The following is a 19,573-nucleotide window of genomic DNA, read 5'->3' as shown; positions in this document are numbered from 1 at the left end:
TTGACAGTGAAGGCCTTCAAATGTAACCTTGTCCTCAAAGTTAGGGATTCATGGGTCTACTCTCTTGGCTGGGCTGGTGCTCCTGAATACTCTTTAAAACGCCACAGTGTTTCTGCATCCACCTGGTCCTGCAAGGGTTGCAGCCTTCCAGCACAGCTGTTGCTCAGCCATCACCCACTGGAGCAGGGAGAACAGTCATTCTGCCCATTAATCCTTCTGGGGTTTTGATAGTTACATACAGAGCTGCACATACTCATGAACATCTGAAGAGTAACATGTTATTTGAGTATTTGTGCTTAATTTCTGCATAACCGCACTAAGAGCTGTAAATGGTATTTGTTCAAGACTGTTTTCCTGACAGACATATAACTCAACTATGTAAATAATGTGACCTCTTAACAAAATAACTGAATTCTTACAAACAATTGCTACTAAGGAGCCTCTTAAGAAAAAGCATATATTTATGTCTGAAATAAATACAAGCTTCTAGATGAAATTTTCTACATTTTTAATTGAGGTAAAATATTTTCTTCTTATTTGCCACATTTGCTAGAGCAATAGGAATTTAAATATTTCTTAAAAAGAAGTAATAAAAGAAAACATGGTATCATACTAAACTGCAGTACTTACAATGAAGTTGTCTTTCTTGACCATCAAAGCAAAGCACTGTATTATTTACATTTAGGAATAGCTATGATTCAGTGAATTTCACTGAGACATACACAGAAAATGCTAGAAAACTTGTTTCCATTTAGTTTGCTACCTAATACTTCAGCAACTGCCTTAAGCAATGTGGATTCAGATACTGAGAGCCCTGTGGTACACAGGTGAGGAAGTGCATGAGTAAACGCACCACAGAATTTAGAGTTATTTTTCCAGTTTGCTGAGGCTGCTGAAAATGTCTGTGAATCTCTACACTAGGCTCAGACTCATTTGAAATTATTCCCAGATGACCATGAAGTCATTCTACGGCTTGGAATTGCTTCAGTTCAACCATGTTTCATCAATTCCCTTTTCAATAGAGGACCTCTATGCTGATATGTTCGCTGCTGCTTGCTTCTCACACCACTGGTTTGACAACATTGGGCAAATTCCCCTTCAGACAATTAAGTCAAGAAAGCTTTGTGTTTGTATTGATGTAGTATAACAGGGACATCTTGTGCAGTATTTTTCTTAGCTCTGTTTTCTTCGTCTCCAATGCAGCCTGTCCTTACAGACAGCAGAATACAGCCCAAAGAAAGTCAGAAGGATAGAATCTCACAAATCCGCATTTCCTACTATGCAACTCTAATAATCCAGGATTTTTCTTTCAGGCACTGCGCAAAAATTGATGGATAAGGCTTACCAGCTCAACTAAATGGTGCTAGGCATTATGTGAAAGGAATGATTTTCCCTCAGAATGCCCTAATGGCTTTTTTTTCAAATCTAATGACTGTTTCTCTTAAGTCTGTTTCTGGTTACCACATTTTTTTTTTGTTTTAGAATAAACTACAGATATTTAGGAATCAAAAGACTGCATATAAAAATTGGTGACAAAATGCAATAAAACGTTGTCCTTACCATCTGTTTTCTTTGATTCATCCCCCACACTGGACTTATCTCTTTTGTCCAACTTATTGTCTTCCTTTAATTCACCTAGAAAGAAGCAATAAGAAACATTATAAGGATTTTAATGCAGACTGCAGTTTATTAATGCCTATAACTCAATCAAATGGGAACATCCAAAGGAGATGTTCCTTAGGAGGAAAAGTCTGAATTCAAAAGGAATAAAGCACCAAAAAAATTTATCCATCTCCTACAGAAAAGCAAGCTTTACAATCTACTTTTAAATGTATTCTAATTTTTATAACCATTTAAAGTGCACATGCAAACTCTTAATCCCTCTGATTGTATGCAGGCCATTAAAAATCTGAGTATAAACTTAATTTCAAAATCAGGACTCTGAAACATTTATGCTTTTAAGGGACTAAGATGCTGCAAGACTTCATCATAAGTTTCTGTTTTAAAGAACCACCTTAGATATCCTAAACAGGCCTATATAATTTTGTCTTGCTTTCTCTTACCAGATTCTGTTAACCACAGATTCATTTGGGTTGGTCCTTTGATGACTGTATCAGGGAACAATCATCCTACCATTGATAACTGCCTTTAGAGTCTCTGTAGCAAACCAGAAAATCAAGGCCTTTGGCAGAGCAATGGTTGATGCAAAATTAAAATGGCAGCTTGAGCTGGGGGGTATTTTATGAAGCCAGGAAAGTTAACCAGTCATTCTCATTTTCTGTCCTCTATTAGTCATACAGCAGAGCACATCAGACTTTCCTAGACCATCCCTTCATTGAATGCGAATGCTGAATGCAAGATCAAATAAAAAATAACTTAAAGGGAGAGTTGCAGCAGAACAAAGCTATTTCAGTTGCAGTGTCCAAACAGCAGCAAAGAAGGTGTCCTTCTTTCAGATATCCAGTGAAACAAGACCAGTCTGTCCAGATGGGAGCAGGCAGTTTGTCCTTTCCCCATTGAGTAATGGCTGTGAATTTGTAACACACACTTTAACACAAAAAGCTGTAAAAGTCTTGCTTCAGAATTTTGTAAACACGAGGTATGCTACAGGGCTGTATTAAAGTGATGCTTATTTCTATTCCTGTTTTGGTACTTCCCAGTCTTTGGATCAAGATTAAAGGTATTACATGTTAAAGAGGATCTGTTCTGCCTTCAAAATACTCATGGGCAGTGGATATTTATTTTTGGAACAGCTCCAAAAAAAAGAAAAATTGAAAAGAAGCATGGTCTCCCTCCTCCACAATGTGCCCTAACCACTGACATGTTTGTTATTCTTGGATGGCAGTGGATCAATCTCTCTCTCCAATTAAGATCCATCATAGTAGAAAAGAGGAATGGTTTTCAAATCTTAAAATATTTAACAAGATGGGAAAAAGCATGTTCTGTTCAGCTTTTATACAAAACTTTTCAGGTTTTTCTTCCTAAACTCACTGTATGTGTGAGAAAAATGAAAGCAAGATGATACAGGACAAGAAGCACCCTCCTCAGCTGATCACACTGACACTGACTTGGGGTACTTGAACAGAGAGGTATGAGCAGATCCAAACAGGGTTTAGGTGTCTGTTTGATAAGGGTGGCCTTAAAAAAAAAAAAAAAAGGATACTATCTTCAGGAAATGAAATAAAAATGTACCTAGCAAAGCACAAAAGTCTTCTTGCATTTCCTCCACCATCATACAGATGATAGTAATGATAAGATAATAATGGTTTCTAACCATTGCATAAAGAAGTTGCTTGACCCTAACTGTGTGCAGGCAAAGATGCTGAACACCTACACACACATTATTTCACAGTTCAGTCTCTCAGAGAAAGAACACAGGCAGTTAATGACAGAGAAACTTTAAACTCACCTGACACACAATTTCTGAACTTTCATTGAATATTATGAATAGGTGACTTTTGAGTATTGTAATATCTACCCTGCCATAGTGCCAGCAGCAGAGCAGAATGATAATCATAATGATCTTTCTGAAAGGGATTAAAGAAACAGAGAAATAATGAGGTAAATACATTACGATGAGATATTAACATAAGGGAAGTTGTGCTGAATCCAGAGATATGAATGTGAAGATCTCATCAGTCTCCAAAGACTCTGCAGTGATTGTACCTCCTAAAGGTACATAATCCCATACATTAAGGAGCAGAATTTCTTTTCCTGAGGAAGATGCTAATTTTCAGAAATCACTATAATTCCTTTCAAAGCACTTTTGACACCTGCAGCCGAGAAGCATTGCAGAAAAAGATACTATCAAAATTACTAGAGAACACTTAATCCCCATACTGTTAGAAGCATGTAAAACAAAGGATTTCGAAATAAATGTTTGATGCAGTCCAACTGGGATTTCATAGGTCCCTAACATTTTTGATTTCCTGGGGGGTCCATTCCTATTCACCCATGTAACACTGAACAAAAATCATAAAGAGCATGACAGCTCTGATTCCCACAGTCCTTCCAATCTAGAAAAACCCTAATGATGAAGGAATTAATGGGAAAGGCAAGCAACCATGAAAATAATATCAGGAATGTTTTAAATAGAATTTCTGCATCTCCTGCCATCTAAACTCACTGCTTGAACCTGGGACTTTCAAAGCCTATATGCTCACTCAGTCTTTTTCTAAGACAAAGTTTCTAAGTGTCTTTTTTGCTAGTTTTGCACTGCCTGATACTAGCCAAGTTTGTGACAAGTCAATGTGCCAGTACTGCCATTTTTTGATATCGGCTTCAGGGAACAACAGTGACACAACCTAGAGTAACTGATCTGTTCTCATGGGTATATGTCATGGGTTAAGACTGGGCCCCCCTGAGAGTTGGGGGCTCAGAGGTGATTGGGTGCCAGGGCAGCATTCCCTGGAGAGCCAATCACCACTTGTCTTGTTCGTTTCTGCTAAAAATCATATATATACAGCACCGGAAGCTGTTGGCAGTTTTTCTATTGGTGTCTGCTGTGTGTAGGTGTAGAAGACCAGGGGGTGGCTGGGCTCCTTCTTCCCCCCTCTGGGGGGGAGAGGGGAGCCCTGTGGCCCCCCCCAACTCTGCCTAGGCCAGAATTAGAGACAGCATTGAAGTGAGTGCTTGTGAGGGATGTGACTCACAAACAACTGGTAAGTGGGAGAGAGAGAGAGAGAGAGAGGCAGGCCTTGCAGCTAGGCCCTCTTCTTCCCCCCCCCTTTGCAGCCTGCAGAAGGGGGCTGTTTTTCCCTCTCGCTGTTTAGTGGGAGTGGATGCAAGGCTCAGCACTGAAGCAAAGCCAAGTGGATGGGCTGATAACAAAACAGCTCGAAGCCAGGGAAAAGAATCCCAGGCAAAATTGGAGACGGGCCAAAGGGCTTGGGAGTTGCCCTGCCGAGGTTTGACCGGGGGCAGCCGAAAACTGACTTAGAGGACGGTACGTTGATAAGCTACACTACAGCAGCCTACAGAACGGAGGTATGAGACCAAGAGGGAGAGATCACACAGCAGAAATGTCACAGGACAAAGGACAAAGGACTCAAAGCTACCTTCTTAGACTTCATGAAGAAGAAAGAACTGCAGCAAACAGCTGAACGTTGGTAGGGAGTGTTCAGAGGCCCCGAACACTCCCATGAGAGAGAGACTGGTTACTTATCAGCCTGAAAAGGCTTTTTCCTGGATTAAAGTTAAAAGGAGAAGCTTCGAAGGGACTGATAGAAGTGTAATGATATATATATAGCTGTTTTTAGTTTGTACAGTATATTTATTTGTGTAAATAAATGTAAATACTTTCCCCTTCCCCTATAGAAGCCTCTGGCCTGAAAGTTTTCTCTTCGGTGTTGGGATAAATTGTGGGAAGGAGTGAGAAAGCCTGGAAATCTTCTGTGGAAAAATGCTACTCAGAAGTTAACATACAGTTTCTGATTTCCATATGCAGGTGACTATGCCTACACACAGGAAGAGACTCTGGCCCCAGAACATCCTTTTTCAGTATATCACGTTCCCCCATCACTAAGGTGAGATACTGGTTTTAGGGCTGGATTTATGTTTCAGCGGAAGGAGAGAACTCACCATTCTGGACATGCTGTTTCTCTTCTCCCACTGTGTGATGAGAGTCTGTTCCCTTATCTGTCCTAGGTATGTTTTTCCCTTGAGAGGCTTTGTGTTTGTTCATGCCCCTTTGCTGAGTCTCATTTACAGAATTTTTACTGCAATCTGTGCTTTTGCTTTCCCTAGGATTTGGTTCTTTGCTGTTCTCTGTATTTGTTGCTGTGGTATCTTCAGTTGGCTTCTCATCCTTTTCGCTTTCCTTTTCATCTGTTCCCTGATAGGCATTTTCCTCTGCTTCTTTCTTAGTTTTTTCTTCTGCATCTTCAGCAAAGAGAGAAGCAAAACAAGGACAGAAATCGCAACGATCAGTCAATTTGACAACTAACATCTAAATCTACTTCAGTATTTCACATACAAACAGCTTTTACTTAAAAAAAAGTAGGAAATGACCTGACAACAGAAAAAGAGCACAGGAGAACATTTAACAAAGTATTCTGAAAACAATATCCCAGGCTGGCCTAAATGTATATTATGTGTGTGTCCTTTTTTTACCATATAAAGTTCACCTTTGAAAAAGTGGTTCCACAAAATTCTTAAAAGGCAAAAAGAGATATTAGCTACTGAAGGCTCTAGGGGTGCCAAAGCTATTTTCATTTTTGACACACAAGTCAAACAGCATTTAGTCTCACATTGTACTAGCTAACTCTAAGCACATAAAGTCTTGGTTCTTTGATATCTACTTTTTCTCCCTCTTGTTCCAGGTTGCTTCCAATGCCAGCTTCTTTATCTCTTCCCTTCCACTTAGTGTTATCCTTTCTTTATGGCTCCATCCTTTCCTGGCAGACTAATACATTGCTATTAGTGCTTGCCATGCCATCCCCAAAAGTTTTACAGTCAATCACAAATATACAAAGGTATAAATTCAAAAGTGAATGTTGAACAACAGCAGCACCTCAAAATAATGTCATTCGATTAAAAAAAAAATCACGAAGAAGTCGTTTTCCTCCATCCAAGATACTATTCTTGTTCTCGTCCAAACATTAGGTACTTATGTGACACTTACTTGTAAGACAGGTTGCAAATTACTTTTGCTTCAGGTATAGAGACCACTACATTTCTAGCCCAGGTCAGGTACAGCACTCCCCAACAGACTCAGCTGCAAGGGCTTTGTTTGGCTTCCTGCATCCCACTGAAAAGCAGAACACAACCACAGTCCCTCAAGACAGCCCTCAAACTAATAAACCTGACTGGGTGTGCACAAACTCTGGGCAGAGAATCCATAATTTTCTTCCCCTTTTGCATGATCAATAGAGACTTAATCTGCAAAAGCAGATGAGTAGCTCAGCAGACACTCAATTTGGAACCTGTGAGCTTATGCAGCTTCAGATCATAACTGTATCTATACTGAGTCTAGCACAGAGATGTAACCAACCTATTATTGGGTTGGGAATATTCAGGTCTACTCCTTATGACCCCATCAAGCAGTGATTTTAATCGTGACAAGAATCCACAGATGTATCTCTTGTTTTCTGAGAGACTATATAAGCTGACAAACAGAGGAGCAGATCCTATAAAATGCTGAGGGAAGTCTACCTCAGTCCTAGGGAAGTATTCTTGACATGTATAAGGAAGATGTTTTGTTCCTTACAGGAGCAGGATCTTGGCCAGTATGTAAAAATTACATTGTCAAATACTTCTCATGAGTGAATCAGAACCAGTTTTAAGAACAATGTACCAATGGGGTACAAAAGTGGAAAGCTGTCCTTATAAGAAATGCCAATGTGCATTTCCCTTGTCAGCAGCTACATAAAGTAAACTAATTTTTAAATTAATAAATTATGGTTCACACAAAAACATAATTCGATTAGTCTTTCTCACTCCACTAATCATTCCTGAAATCTGTGCTAGCTAAGCTATACATATTGATATTTTTTCTGGAGTCTCATAGATTTCACAGAATATTCTGAGTTGGAAGGGACCCACAAGGATCATCAAGTCCAACTCTTCAGTGAATGGGCTGTACAGGGATCAAACCCATGACCCTGCTGTTATTAGCACCATGTTCTAACCAACTGAGCTAATCTGAGAGTCCCATTGCATACAGAAGGATTCCTCTCATTTGAGGATCTGAAAAAAGTTATGTTTTGCACGTGAGTCGCAGGAGAGGAATTTGTCTCAGGAGACTACAATACCATTGGATGAGTACATCTTGTCAAAAGCAGTGTTAGAAAATACTTTATCTAAATAGTGCTTTGCACATCAGGGTGTTTGTTTTGTAGCTATTTAATGATGATTAAATTTAAATAGCTATTTGTAGCTATTTAATGATGATCTTTTAAGTAAAAAAGATCAGTAATAAACCCACTTATTTTGCCTACACAGTATGAGAAATTTTCTATAAATACCACACTTAGGATAAAAACTGCTCACTGAGGCTTCTAGGAACAATGCCATTACCAACGGGAATAGAGCATTGTACAAATAATTTAATAACAATATTAGCTACAAAAGTAACAATAATAGATTCCTTCCCTTCTGATCCCCAACTGCTATTTGCTGTCAACTAACAGGTAATGTTGTATTCTCTTAGTAGTAACTGTTTTTATTGGCAGTGCATCTTGACAATGGCTTGGCAAGGGTCTGCAGTTTCAGAACGTGCTGGGTGGCAGGCCTTGCTGCATAAGACTAAGGTCAAGGTAGATGGACCCAGAGTGCAGAAAATTGCTGCAAGTCAGGAGCAAGACAGCAGCTGAGCAAAAGATATTGACGAAAGTGCTCTGGAGTCCAAGAACATAGAAAGGTATGCTGAGCCATATGTTTGTATAACTCTTCCAGGATTAAAAAAATATGTATATTTGTACTGCTAAACACACCTAGAAACATTAAAATCAAACTGTTTCCATTTACATGAAATAAAACAACTCCATTAAAATAGGGTTTGAGTAATAACCATCCCGATCACAGAATAAATTGCATCCCAGTTTCATAAAGAAAAAAAAAAAAAAACAGTTGAAACATTCCTCCTTTTTTGGTTCCAAAATCACCTGAGGGGTCAAGGAGACCTTGGGCAATCATCCAGCCCCTGGAGGTAAGGGGTAGTTATAACTAAATCGTTCTCAAAATATGGCTCTCATTATTTCCAAAAGAACTCCAATAACAGAGATTTGCTAATGTCTAACTTATTAGACATTATAATAACATTTATAATAACCTGACAATTTTTTTCTCCTCTTAACAGCCCAGGGTATTTGAAAAAAAAATAGTTCCCTTATTTTTCAGCTGAAGTAGTCTTCAAAAAAATGCTTTCAGCTATACACCTATAATGCTTTCAGCTATAGACAAGTTATCATAATTTGCACTGCTGTACTCTGCATTGTCTACAATTGGTCCACATGTTTCCTGAACAGCAGTGGCCAAAACTAGGCACAGCAGGGCTTTGAGGGCCTTGTTACTGCTGGAAAGATGAGAAGAATGCCAGAGGAGTCTCACTAAAGTGTGTTGCGGTTTTTTTTTTAGTGTGTGTGTTTGGGTTGGGTCAGGTTTGGTTTTTTCTTCGGTGGTGGGGGGATGTTGGTTGTGATTTTTTTTCAATTGCATCAGAGTATTGAACCCTGGTCAACATTTAACCAACACAGTGCTCATATTCTTCTGAAATATTTACAGTCTCTCCCAGATTGATGACATCACAAGCATTTGCAGCATATCTTCCAATCAATTTTCCAAGTTATCACCAGAAATATGAAACCAGTTATGAATTCAGAATATTCTGTCCTTCTCCCCTGAAATATTATCCATGCCTCTTTCAACCTTAACAATGAACTACTGATAACCTATATCTACAAATACTGTTCCAGCTATTTTTGCACCACCCTGAGTCTGATTCATGGCTTTAGGGGAACTCCCTCACAACTTTTCTCCCTCCCATTGTCCATATCCTCTTCATTAGGTACACTTACATAAGAAATATAAGGTACTCTTAAGAAGTGTATAAGACACCCTTAAGAAGAGTATAAGGTACTCTTAAGAAGAGCATATAAGGCAAGTATAAGGCACAGACGAGTCACAATATTCCTATCCTTCTGAATACAGTGTAGGTTGTTGAACTCAAAAAGCAGATTCTCTCGAACTAACAGTGCTTACTTGGAGAAAAATCTGATTGAAGAAGAGCTTGAAGAAGATGAGGTCAAAAGAATTTTTATTCTTTCGCTAAGAAGCTTGGCTGTTACCTTTGGTGGCTTGCGCTTTCCATTTCTCCCTGTTCTGCTGCACCACCTCAGTCCAGGTGGCTTTAAAACATTTGAAGTCCACAGTGAGTATGGAGCAGTTAAGTGAGGCACTTCCTTCGGACCCAGTGCTCTTGACACTTGATTTTTTAACTTCGGAGGGACTAATGTTATTTAGGCTGGGGCACAATATCACAAAACACAGAAGAAATCAGTATCCTGTACACTCAAATACAACTACGAAGAAATAACAGCTGTAAGTCAGATAACAGAGTCACCCAGGAAAAATTAAGCTTGAATCCCTTATCTTTCGCTTCTCTCCTGTCCCACCCCAGGCCAATCAATGTTAAAGCAAAGAGCACAACCAAGCCATTGTTAGAAATAAAAGGCATCTTTTCTCTGACTATTTTTTGGTATCCATGGTCACTATGAAATAGAATCAGTCAAAGTGCTGTCACTACTTTTGTTGTACATCTCCACTCCCTAAATATTATTGGAGAGTAAGACAATTCTAGAAATAAAATACGTCAGAGGAGTCGTCTCCTAAAATTCACTGAGGCACAGGACAGAAAATCCACCTCTGTCCAGGACTTGGTGACCTCAGATGAGGCTGAAATCAGGCACTCGTTTCGGTTACAGATCCTACAGTTGTCTTTCAAGGATGGATGCTTCATTGTGCACATTTTAATAAAGGTAACAAGGTTACCGACAAAGAAAGATATAAGTGCCTGTTCTTTGTTCACCCAAGAGTAAAGAAGTCACCTGGGAGAGGGAACCCTGAAGGTAGCCCTACTTTAGGGAGCACTAGCCATGAGGCATTTGAATCCCAAAATGTGCCCTGTCAATAAACTACTAAAAGAGCGGTATCTCTATAATACAGTTTGAATGGGCCAAGACTTCTACACCTGAACTCCAGGTGAATTCTGGTGGTTCTTCACACATTTGCATAACAATACTGTCACAAGAGTGTGCTTATACTTTCCAGTCATCATTTTTGTTTCAACCCCATTTATACTTCTAGATGTGAAGAACTGAGGGCCTTCCAATGACTCTATTTACCTTCTCTCTGACATTAGTGACTGAGAGAGCACTGAAGTGTACCTGATTGCATGGCTACAACCATTTGTGCTCACTGCCTTTGGAGGCATGACTCAGGTTCATGCCACCCTACCTCTTTGCCCTCCCCCAGGCACAAAGCCACCTCACAAGATGAGCTGTAGTGTTGGCAATGCGGATATGGGTCTTTAAGCCACATGGAAAACATATACTGTAGGGGAGGAAAACAGAGGAGTTGAGTGCAATAGCAGCACGTGCAGAGTGAAGGGGAAGGTGCAAGGTTATTCACCTGGAGCGCCTGAATCCGGACATGCCAGAGTGGGAAGCTTCATTGATGAGTGGAGTCACAATCTTCTCTGTCATGTCAGTCAGCACAGTAAAAGTGGGTTCCACAATGAAATCAATGAAACCTGAGCAGAAACACAAGGAGAGCCAGGCAGGCAAGAGGAGGATTTATGCAGAGTCCCTGCTTCAGTGAATACAGACAACCACACTGTAGATGACAGTGTAAAATATTATACTTGAAAGAGAGATAGGCAAATAATAAAAAGAAGAAATTGAGTTATATATTAATCCCTGGCCCAAGAGCCTGGATACAGCATGCAATAAAAGATACCTACTTAAATACTGGCAAGAAACTGTGGTAAATCATGACATCAAAAGATTCATCAAGACTTGTTTTATATGAGGAGTAGTGTGATATTGAAGTCAAATTTCTAGCAGATTTGGATAAACTCCAGTTTCAAAGAAGAATTCTTTAAAAGCAGAAAATAAATATAACAGTAATGATACCAGTAAGTTTTGCTGGTGTGGAGTTACACAAGAACGTCCTTTACTGCGCATCAGCATTCACGTTGCTGTGAATACTCTCTCCTCAGTGCTTGGCCAGCTTTTTCTTGTTGATAAGAAAACAGATTTAGATGCTTTCCCCACATTTTTAAAATAAGTAAAGGAAAAAAATAAAGGGCCAAATAATTTCTACTTCATCATACAGCTTGACAGAGATGAATATGGCTCTGATCTGAATGTTGGGAGAGCAGACTTAAGGGTCCTGTGGCCATAAGCTCATGAGATGGATGAAAATCCAAGTTGCATGGACAAAATTTGAGAGTGAGGAGCTTACAGTACCTTACACGTTTTCCTAAATTCCTTTACCACTTCAGTTAGCAAATTTCTTAGTGTTGCAGGTAGCCAAGAAAACAATGATGTCCTTAATCTCTCATAAGGCACATTGGGATCCAGGTTACAATTACTGTTGTCAGATGTTTTTTGGTAACGTTATTACTGTTACAAATCCCTACTGTTACAATTTTCAGAGATTTGTTAATTATCAAGTATTAATTATTCCTTAATAATATTGTAGTTTCTCTGACTTGATCATTATATGTTTCTACAGCACTGGTGATTCTAGGTGATAACAGAACAACAAAAGAAGAAGAGACCACATCGTTCAGGCACCTGAATTCACAGATGCTTTGATCCACATCCCAAGTGCAAAGCAGTTGAGTATCCTTCTAGTTCAATTTCCCTTCCCTGATTTTTGCTAGATTTCTAAAAGAATGGATTATTAAGTGTATTTTCATGCCTGGTCAAATTAAAAATGTTACTTTTAAGTAACATTCTGTAAATCTGGAGAAAATACACATTCGGTCATATCCAAAAATCTGAATACTGTGCCTCCATAACACTGAGTCAGTCTTATCTACTCAAATTTAGGAAAAAAAGAACTCCCAGGTAGTTAATAAAAAATGTATGTAGCATAAAGTCTGAATAGGAAATTGTATGCTAGATGACAACTCAGATAATCCCAGCAAGTTTTATACAATTTTTTAAAGCACTGGAAATTTTACTGACTGAGAACAGTGTTAAGTGTGCCACAGGAATCCTAAGGATAATAAGAACCTGATTTACATATATTCGTGTGTCTGTCTCTATACATCTCTATTCCCCTTCAAAAACTTATTTACCTCTTAGTGAGCAAAGAAACCCAAGCCACGGTACCCTGTTATTCTGCTCAGCAAGTAATACCACTGCCATTTGCTCCATCACCACTAACAACCCTAAGAGATTCAAATCTCTGATACCAGACACATGACTACATCACTAACTTCAGTAGCAAGGTGTTGAGATTTGTTTCCTCAGATAGTCAACAACTGCACACAAACACAATCTAGTTGTGTTTAAGAAACAGGTTTTCCCTGCAAGAAGTCTTGCAACTCATCAACAAAGATGAGCAGAGGTGGCACAGGTAAACAAACTCAAATACCTAAGAGAACTTTTCTTTGATAAGTGAAATTTTTCCCTCTGTTCCCTACAACATGAATAAGTTTTTCAACTATGTTACCTTAAAATGGAGATCATAATAAAATTTAAATATGCTGATTTAGTATGCTAATTAAAACCCTGACTATCAAATAACGAACCTGAGCTTTAAACCTATTAATGCTAATGACCATTTTATTATCCTTTATCTCCTTCAACAGAATGAGCATGATAAACATTTCTGCACCTCAGTGACTAAGATGATTTTACCAATTAATGCCACATACTGAGGGTGAATTCCAGGCATATGACTAGCGTTCATTCATTCCACCTGCAAACATCATCATCATGGCTAGGCTTCGCAAATGAAGATTTGGGAAGGGCTCTACCCACGTTTGTTGCAAGCGTGTTGGTGGCTGAAAAGGCCAATACAAGATAGGCATGTCCGGTTGCAAAAGGCACAACAAAAAGACTCCTTAGATGGTATATTCTGCAAGGCACGATTCTTTCTGCGCTGCCTTTTCTCCTCAAGGGTGATCCTGCGTGCGTTCTCAAAAGCATCAGCAGCGTTATAGATGGTGCGTCTCCAGGTCTCCCGACTGGAGGCCAGAGTAGACCAGTTATGGTGATCAATATGGCCAAGGCTGAGATGTTGTTTCAGGGAGTCCTTGTATCTTCTCTTCGGGGCTCCTCTCTTGTGGCAGCCAGTAGCAAGTTCACCATAAAGCAGGATCTTAGGGAGGTGGTGGTCCTTCATCCTTGAAACGTGCCCTGCCCAACGCAGCTGTGTTCTCAGCAACATGACCTCAATACTTGTGACTGCTGCTTGTTCTAGAACAGATGTATTAGTCACATAATCTGACCAGTGGATGTTTAGGATTGTTCGGAGGCAGCGTTGATGGAAGTGTTCTAGGAGATGCAGGTGGTGGCGGTAGATGACCCATGATTCAGATCCATATAAGAGAGTAGACAGCACTATGGCTCTGTAAACACTGATCTTGGTACTTTTCTTCAGGTGTTTGTTTCACCAAACTCTTTTATGAAGCTTTCCGAAAGCACTATATGCCTTTGCTAACCTGTTGTCTATCTCTCCGTCGGTATTACCATCCGAGGTGATGAGGCTACCGAGGTAATTAAACTGCTGGACTGATTTGAGTTCTGATTGGCCAATGGTGATGTGGGGATGATGGGGGACTTCCTGAGGTGCAGGTTGATGGAGAACTTCTGTCTTCTTTAGACTGACTTCCAGCCCAAAGAGCTCAGCAGCGTCTGCAAAGCAGGATGTTAAACGCTGCAGAGCTGCTTCTGTGTGGGTGACAAGGGCAGCGTCATCAGCATAAAGCAGCTCCTGGACAAGATGGTTTAAGGTCTTAGTGTGGTCCTTCTGTCGCCTTAGGTTGAATAGACTTCCATCAGTATGATATGGAATGTAGATACCGTCCTGATCCTTGAGGTCTGCCGTGGCCCTTTGGAGCATCATGCTGAAAAAGACTGTGAATAGGGTAGGAGCGAGAACGCAGCCTTGTTTCACGCCATTCTTTATTAGAAAGGGTTCAGAAAGTGTGTTGCCATATCTGACTTGGCCGTGCTGATCCTTGTGGAGTGAGATGATCATTTTGAGGAACTTGGGGGGACAACCTAAACATTCCAAAATCTCCCTCAGACCTCTTCTGCTCACAGTATCAAAAGCCTTGGTGAGGTTGACAAAGGTTGCATAAAGACCTTTGTTCTGTTCCCTACACTTCTCTTGCAGTTGTACCTGCAAACATCGACATAATAAAAAAAAAAAAAACAAAAACAAACAAACAAACAAACAAACAAAACCAAACATACAACAAAAAAACCTGGGTAGAGAACAGTTTCCCTAAAGCCTAACATTAAAAAAAAAAAAAAAAAATCTGCAGCATGCACTCATCAGCCTCTATCCAATGTTTTCTGAAGGTGTAATTTTCTTTTTTGCTAATCAAAGGAAAAAAATAAAGGCATGCAGCTACTTTTATCAGCTGCAAAAGTGGACAATGACAACAAAGGCTGATCTTCAGTGAAACAAGCTTCCTAGAGTTTAAGCCAGAGAAACTCCTGATATTCTTGTTGGGAAATACAAAAGTCTTGGTCTGGTTCTCTTTGCAGTTTGTTTCTCTCCCTCGCTCTGATAAGCAGCTTGACTTCTGGACACAAATCTCTCCCATCTTCACTATGGTACAAAAATATTTGCCATAAGAAAAAGGATGATAAATTGGTCATTATCATTAACATTAATAGGTTTTCCAAATAAAGTTCATAAAGTGATATTCAGGTTTTTTTATTTATCAGTTTAAACTCTGAACAAGTTTTCATAAACTGAAACAACATGAGGGACACGTTCTTTCTTTTGAGGAATTTTTTTCTGTTAGATTCCTTAATTTCATGTAAAAAGGCCATATTGCCAAAATCTTTTGTGAAAATTTTTGATAATGAAAACGTGTGTCCACTATTGTTGCATCTACAGTGACCCTACAGCAGCAAACCAGTAACTACAAACAAGTCGAGCCATCAGAGCAGGATTTCTAGGCTCTGTTCTTGACAGAACTAAAAAATCATAATTTTATTTCACAAAGGACAGAGTTTTTTAATTTATGAGAACTGATGGCTGCTTGATGCAGATGACAGAATCATAGAATCACAGAATCACTAAGTTTGAAAAGGACCTTTAAGACTGTAAAATCCAATCATATAATAGCACAATTTGGAATTCAGCAAGAATTTACTTTTGAAAATAAATGTTCTAAGTACTACTACAGGGAAAAATTTGTTAAGACTATTAATCAGGTAAAGAAATGAATGGAAAAAGAATCTACAACTTTGAAAGTCTTATCTCAGCGGATAGCTAGAAAACAAAGGAGGTTTCAATTTAACAAGGGGTATGTTAGAGAAAGAAACTGTCGATATGTGCAGTAGACTGAGAAATGAGCATTTTATAATGTTAGGAGGCAAGATTTATAAAGAGTAGACTACTAATGTCAATGGATTACTAAACCCCTTGCACAAATCAAATATAATGACAAATAGTATATGACTAAATAAGGTTGCCTTTGCCTACTGATAAGTGCCTCTTTTATAAGGTGGAATTGTATTAGTGATGGTTTAATTCAACATTAATTTTACAGTGGTTTGACACAAAGGGCATCAGAACATTCTTGGCTCTCCTTGTCTTTCTGAGCAAAGGAGCACAAAAGGAGAGAACCAGAAAAACTAGCATCCAAGCACACACAACCCTATGTAGAGAGACCCTGTGAGAGGCACAACTCCTCTTCCCTGTAAGGAGTGAGGAACATATCTGAAAGGGGTGTGAAAGAGAAGCCCTTACATGCACTTTCCTTCACATCGACCAGACAGAGAGAGTTTATCTTCTCTCACAGCACAGCAATAGATGTAATGTGCCCAGGAGTCTTCAACATGAATTTTAGCTGAGACTGCAGCATTTCAAGTTTGTTGCTGCTTTCCTCCACTGAGCTGCTGGCAGAACAACCCACAGTTGTATTGTGGGTTATTGTTGCAGAGGAGTAAATACTACAAGTCTGGTAACCAGGCCAGGCTTGTATAGGGCTTTTCAAGTTCAGATTCCTAGCTGAACTGTCTAAACTTCCAAAGCCAGAAAAATCTGGGATGATGTCCCCCAGAGAATGGCTTGCCTACCAGGAACAATGAAATAATTTTAAACAGAAATGGTTCTTAGCCAAAGATATGAATCTGCACTTTCCTAGGTTTTGGGATATCTCTGTCTTGTTCTTCTAGAGAAATTTCATGGTTCAAATATTTTGTTTGTTTTCCTTCAATATTTCCTTCATTCTCTGTTTGTCTTTCTCAATTCCCTCAATTTTAGTATCCATGTTATCTTTCTTTCGCTATTCTATTAAACTACCTATTCTCCAGTTGAGATTAGAACATGTTTCTCTATCTAGTTCACTTGCTTCCTAGATATAAAAATCCACCCCAAAATGCACCTTTTCCCTTGTCCTTTCTTTGCTCCAAGCCCCCTCAACAGTTTTACTTCACTTAGCCCCTCTTATTCTCTCACCAAATGCCAGGCTTGTTGCCTCATCCTTCCCCTAATTTTTCATTCAGTAACTGAAGGAAAGGTAGAGAAAGTGCTGTTGGTGCGTTTGTAAAAAGATCTCTTTTCTGAAAGGGTGGCACAGAAAAATATTTGCTACTTGCATGGCTTCAGTGAAAAATAATGGTTGGTTTAAAGTATTGGGAGGAAAGGGTTGGAGGCATAAATTGAAAAACACACAGCATTTTTGCACAGGTCATCAAAGGGACTGACATTACATTTTCATATACACCAATGACACTAATATCACATGATGTTGCCATGTGCACCCATTCTTCACAGCTCAGAAAACTATGGAATAAGTGTCATGATCAGGCACTGTAGCTATCTCTGCAGACACATCAGAGGTAACTTGGTGAATGTATGGAACCATTACCATACACGTAAAGGCTCCCCAGCTTTGAATGGTTAATCTGGGAAAAATAATGCTATTGTACTACATTTTTTCTCTTTAACATAGTTCCAAATGATGAGAGATCACTATGATCTTAGCCCTACAGGAAAGAGTAAGTTTTGCTTTTAAGATGCTGCTTCACATGCACCAAAAGGGACATACCTATTTGAGACTGAGCAACCATAGTAGATTTGCGATCACACAGGGGAGAGAAGGGCAGCCCTAGTTCTGCTTCTTTGTCACCCTAGAGAAAAAAAAATGAGAAGAAATTAGAAAAGGACAAGACACATTGCACTTCTATATCTTACTTCACAACCGTAAAAGCCTCTCATTTTACTTTCTTTAATTAAACTTTGATTTTATTTGCATTTTTTGTTTGTTTATTTTTAACACAAATTGTGGATAATTTGAGTCTTTCAGATAAGGAATTCATAGGCCATGGCTGGCCAGATGCAGATTATTGACAACACCAACAGTTTTCTACAAGAAAGTAACCTGCTTGGTTGTTGTGGGCCAAGCTGTGGGCATTCTCTACCTGGACTTTTCCAAGGCTTTTGATAGGGTTTCCTACTGCCTCCTCCTAAAGACACTGATGCATTACAGTATAGACAAGTGGTCCATGCAGTGGATGGGGAACTGGCTGACAGGCTGGGGCCTGTCAGCAGGTGGTGGTAAATAGCTCCGTTTCAAACTGGCAACCTGTCATAGGCAGGGTACCCTGGCAATCAATACTGGGCCCATAAATGGGGGCACAAGTCCTGTTAGAATTTTGTATGGAACAACAAGCAATAGTATTCTTCCACTGTAGAACAATTCTGCTTTATGTTAGGAGTCTAATATACAGTATCAGGGTAAAACTCTCAGAAAAACCATCTCTCAATGCCATGATTTTTCATTATTCCTTAGGCCTCTTAAAAACTCCAGTGGCTAATTCTCTTGGGAAGGAACACCAAACTGCCTTTGTGACTGCTCAGAGAGACACTTGACTGTTTGGGCAGCTCCCCCATGGCTACCTAAAATGCATTAGTAAAACAAATTAATTAAGGCAAGGTGTTTGTCATAGCCACTGAATATAAAAAGGCAGTAGTGCTCAATATCATTCACACCTACAGCATGATTACTTAGTGTAGGAAGACCTATGACATGTCACATAGCGAAATAGTTGGAAACCAAAAGGGTTGGGCGCCTGTTCTGATATAGGTTAAGTCAGGCTTTATCTCTGCAAGACACTTAACAGAAAGGACAGAAAAGAGTCTGCAGGTGAAGAGCATTAAGGAAGAGCATAAGAATATATCTAATCCAAAACCAGACCAGTTCCTTACAACCATAGTCCCCTCTGGCTAGCAGCAGTTCTCAATCTCATGGTTTAGGGATGGTATTCTCTGATTTAGTATGCCCACTAAAAACCTCCAAAGCATGTGCCACATTTTTCACATCTTGTGCTGTCCTGACTGGCCCAAAGGCTACTGTGTGAACAATCTCCTGTTTAATTTGCTCAAAAGCTCCACTCGAAATTGTTCTCCTTCTGGATCACTTGATACAGAGGTCTCACAATCTGACGGTAATCTGGAATATGCATCTTCCCCACAGTACCTAGGAAAGCTTGTGTTTCCTTTTGGTTGGTTGGTGAGGACATAGCTGCTCTTTTGTTGACCACGTCTGGCAGTTTGAGCCACATTAGAAATCTAAAAATCCAATTTCCAGGCTTCCCCCCACCCCTTCCCACAATTTATCCTAACACCGGAGAGAAACTTTTAGGTCAGAGGCTTCTATAGGGGAAGGGGAAAGTATATACATTTATTTACACAAATAAATATACTGTACAAACTAAAAGCAGCTATATATATATATATAACATTTCTGTCAGTCTTTTTAAGCCCCTCCCTTTAACTTTAGTCCAGGAAGAGCCTTTTCAGGCTGCTGGGCAACACAGTTTCTCTAGTGGGAGTGTTCTGGGCTCGAACACTCCCCCCTCACCAAGCTCCG

General features: G+C 39.5%; 1 protein-coding gene across 12 annotated transcripts in view; it reads right to left on the bottom strand.

Annotated features, from left to right (window-relative positions):
• PDE1C (phosphodiesterase 1C) overlaps positions 1 to 19,573 on the bottom strand; it is a 91,129-nt gene that overhangs the window by 34,753 nt on the left and 36,803 nt on the right. For 7 of the 12 annotated variants that reach the window (XR_005565713.1, XR_005565714.1, XM_039387014.1 and 4 more), the window contains 5 exons: positions 17,750 to 17,831; positions 11,128 to 11,248; positions 9,786 to 9,961; positions 5,581 to 5,880; positions 1,561 to 1,635 (listed from right to left, as the gene is read on the bottom strand). Coding sequence is in view for 10 of the 12 variants with exons in the window: in XM_039387014.1 (XP_039242948.1) it covers positions 1,561 to 1,635; positions 5,581 to 5,880; positions 9,786 to 9,961; positions 11,128 to 11,248; positions 17,750 to 17,831 (754 nt within the window). In the remaining 2 variants the exon portion in view is untranslated. Of the gene's footprint in view, positions 1 to 1,560; positions 1,636 to 5,580; positions 5,881 to 9,785; positions 9,962 to 11,127; positions 11,249 to 17,749; positions 17,832 to 19,573 lie in introns of those variants that run through there. The other 5 variants (XM_039387006.1, XM_039387010.1, XM_039387011.1 and 2 more) reach the window with 5 other exon arrangements.

This window comes from Pipra filicauda, unplaced genomic scaffold, assembly GCF_003945595.2.
Source record: "Pipra filicauda isolate LSUMZ 115617 unplaced genomic scaffold, ASM394559v2 scaffold521_size369105_pilon, whole genome shotgun sequence".
Lineage (NCBI taxonomy): Eukaryota > Metazoa > Chordata > Aves > Passeriformes > Pipridae > Pipra > Pipra filicauda.
This window is presented reverse-complemented; position numbering and strand designations above follow the sequence as displayed.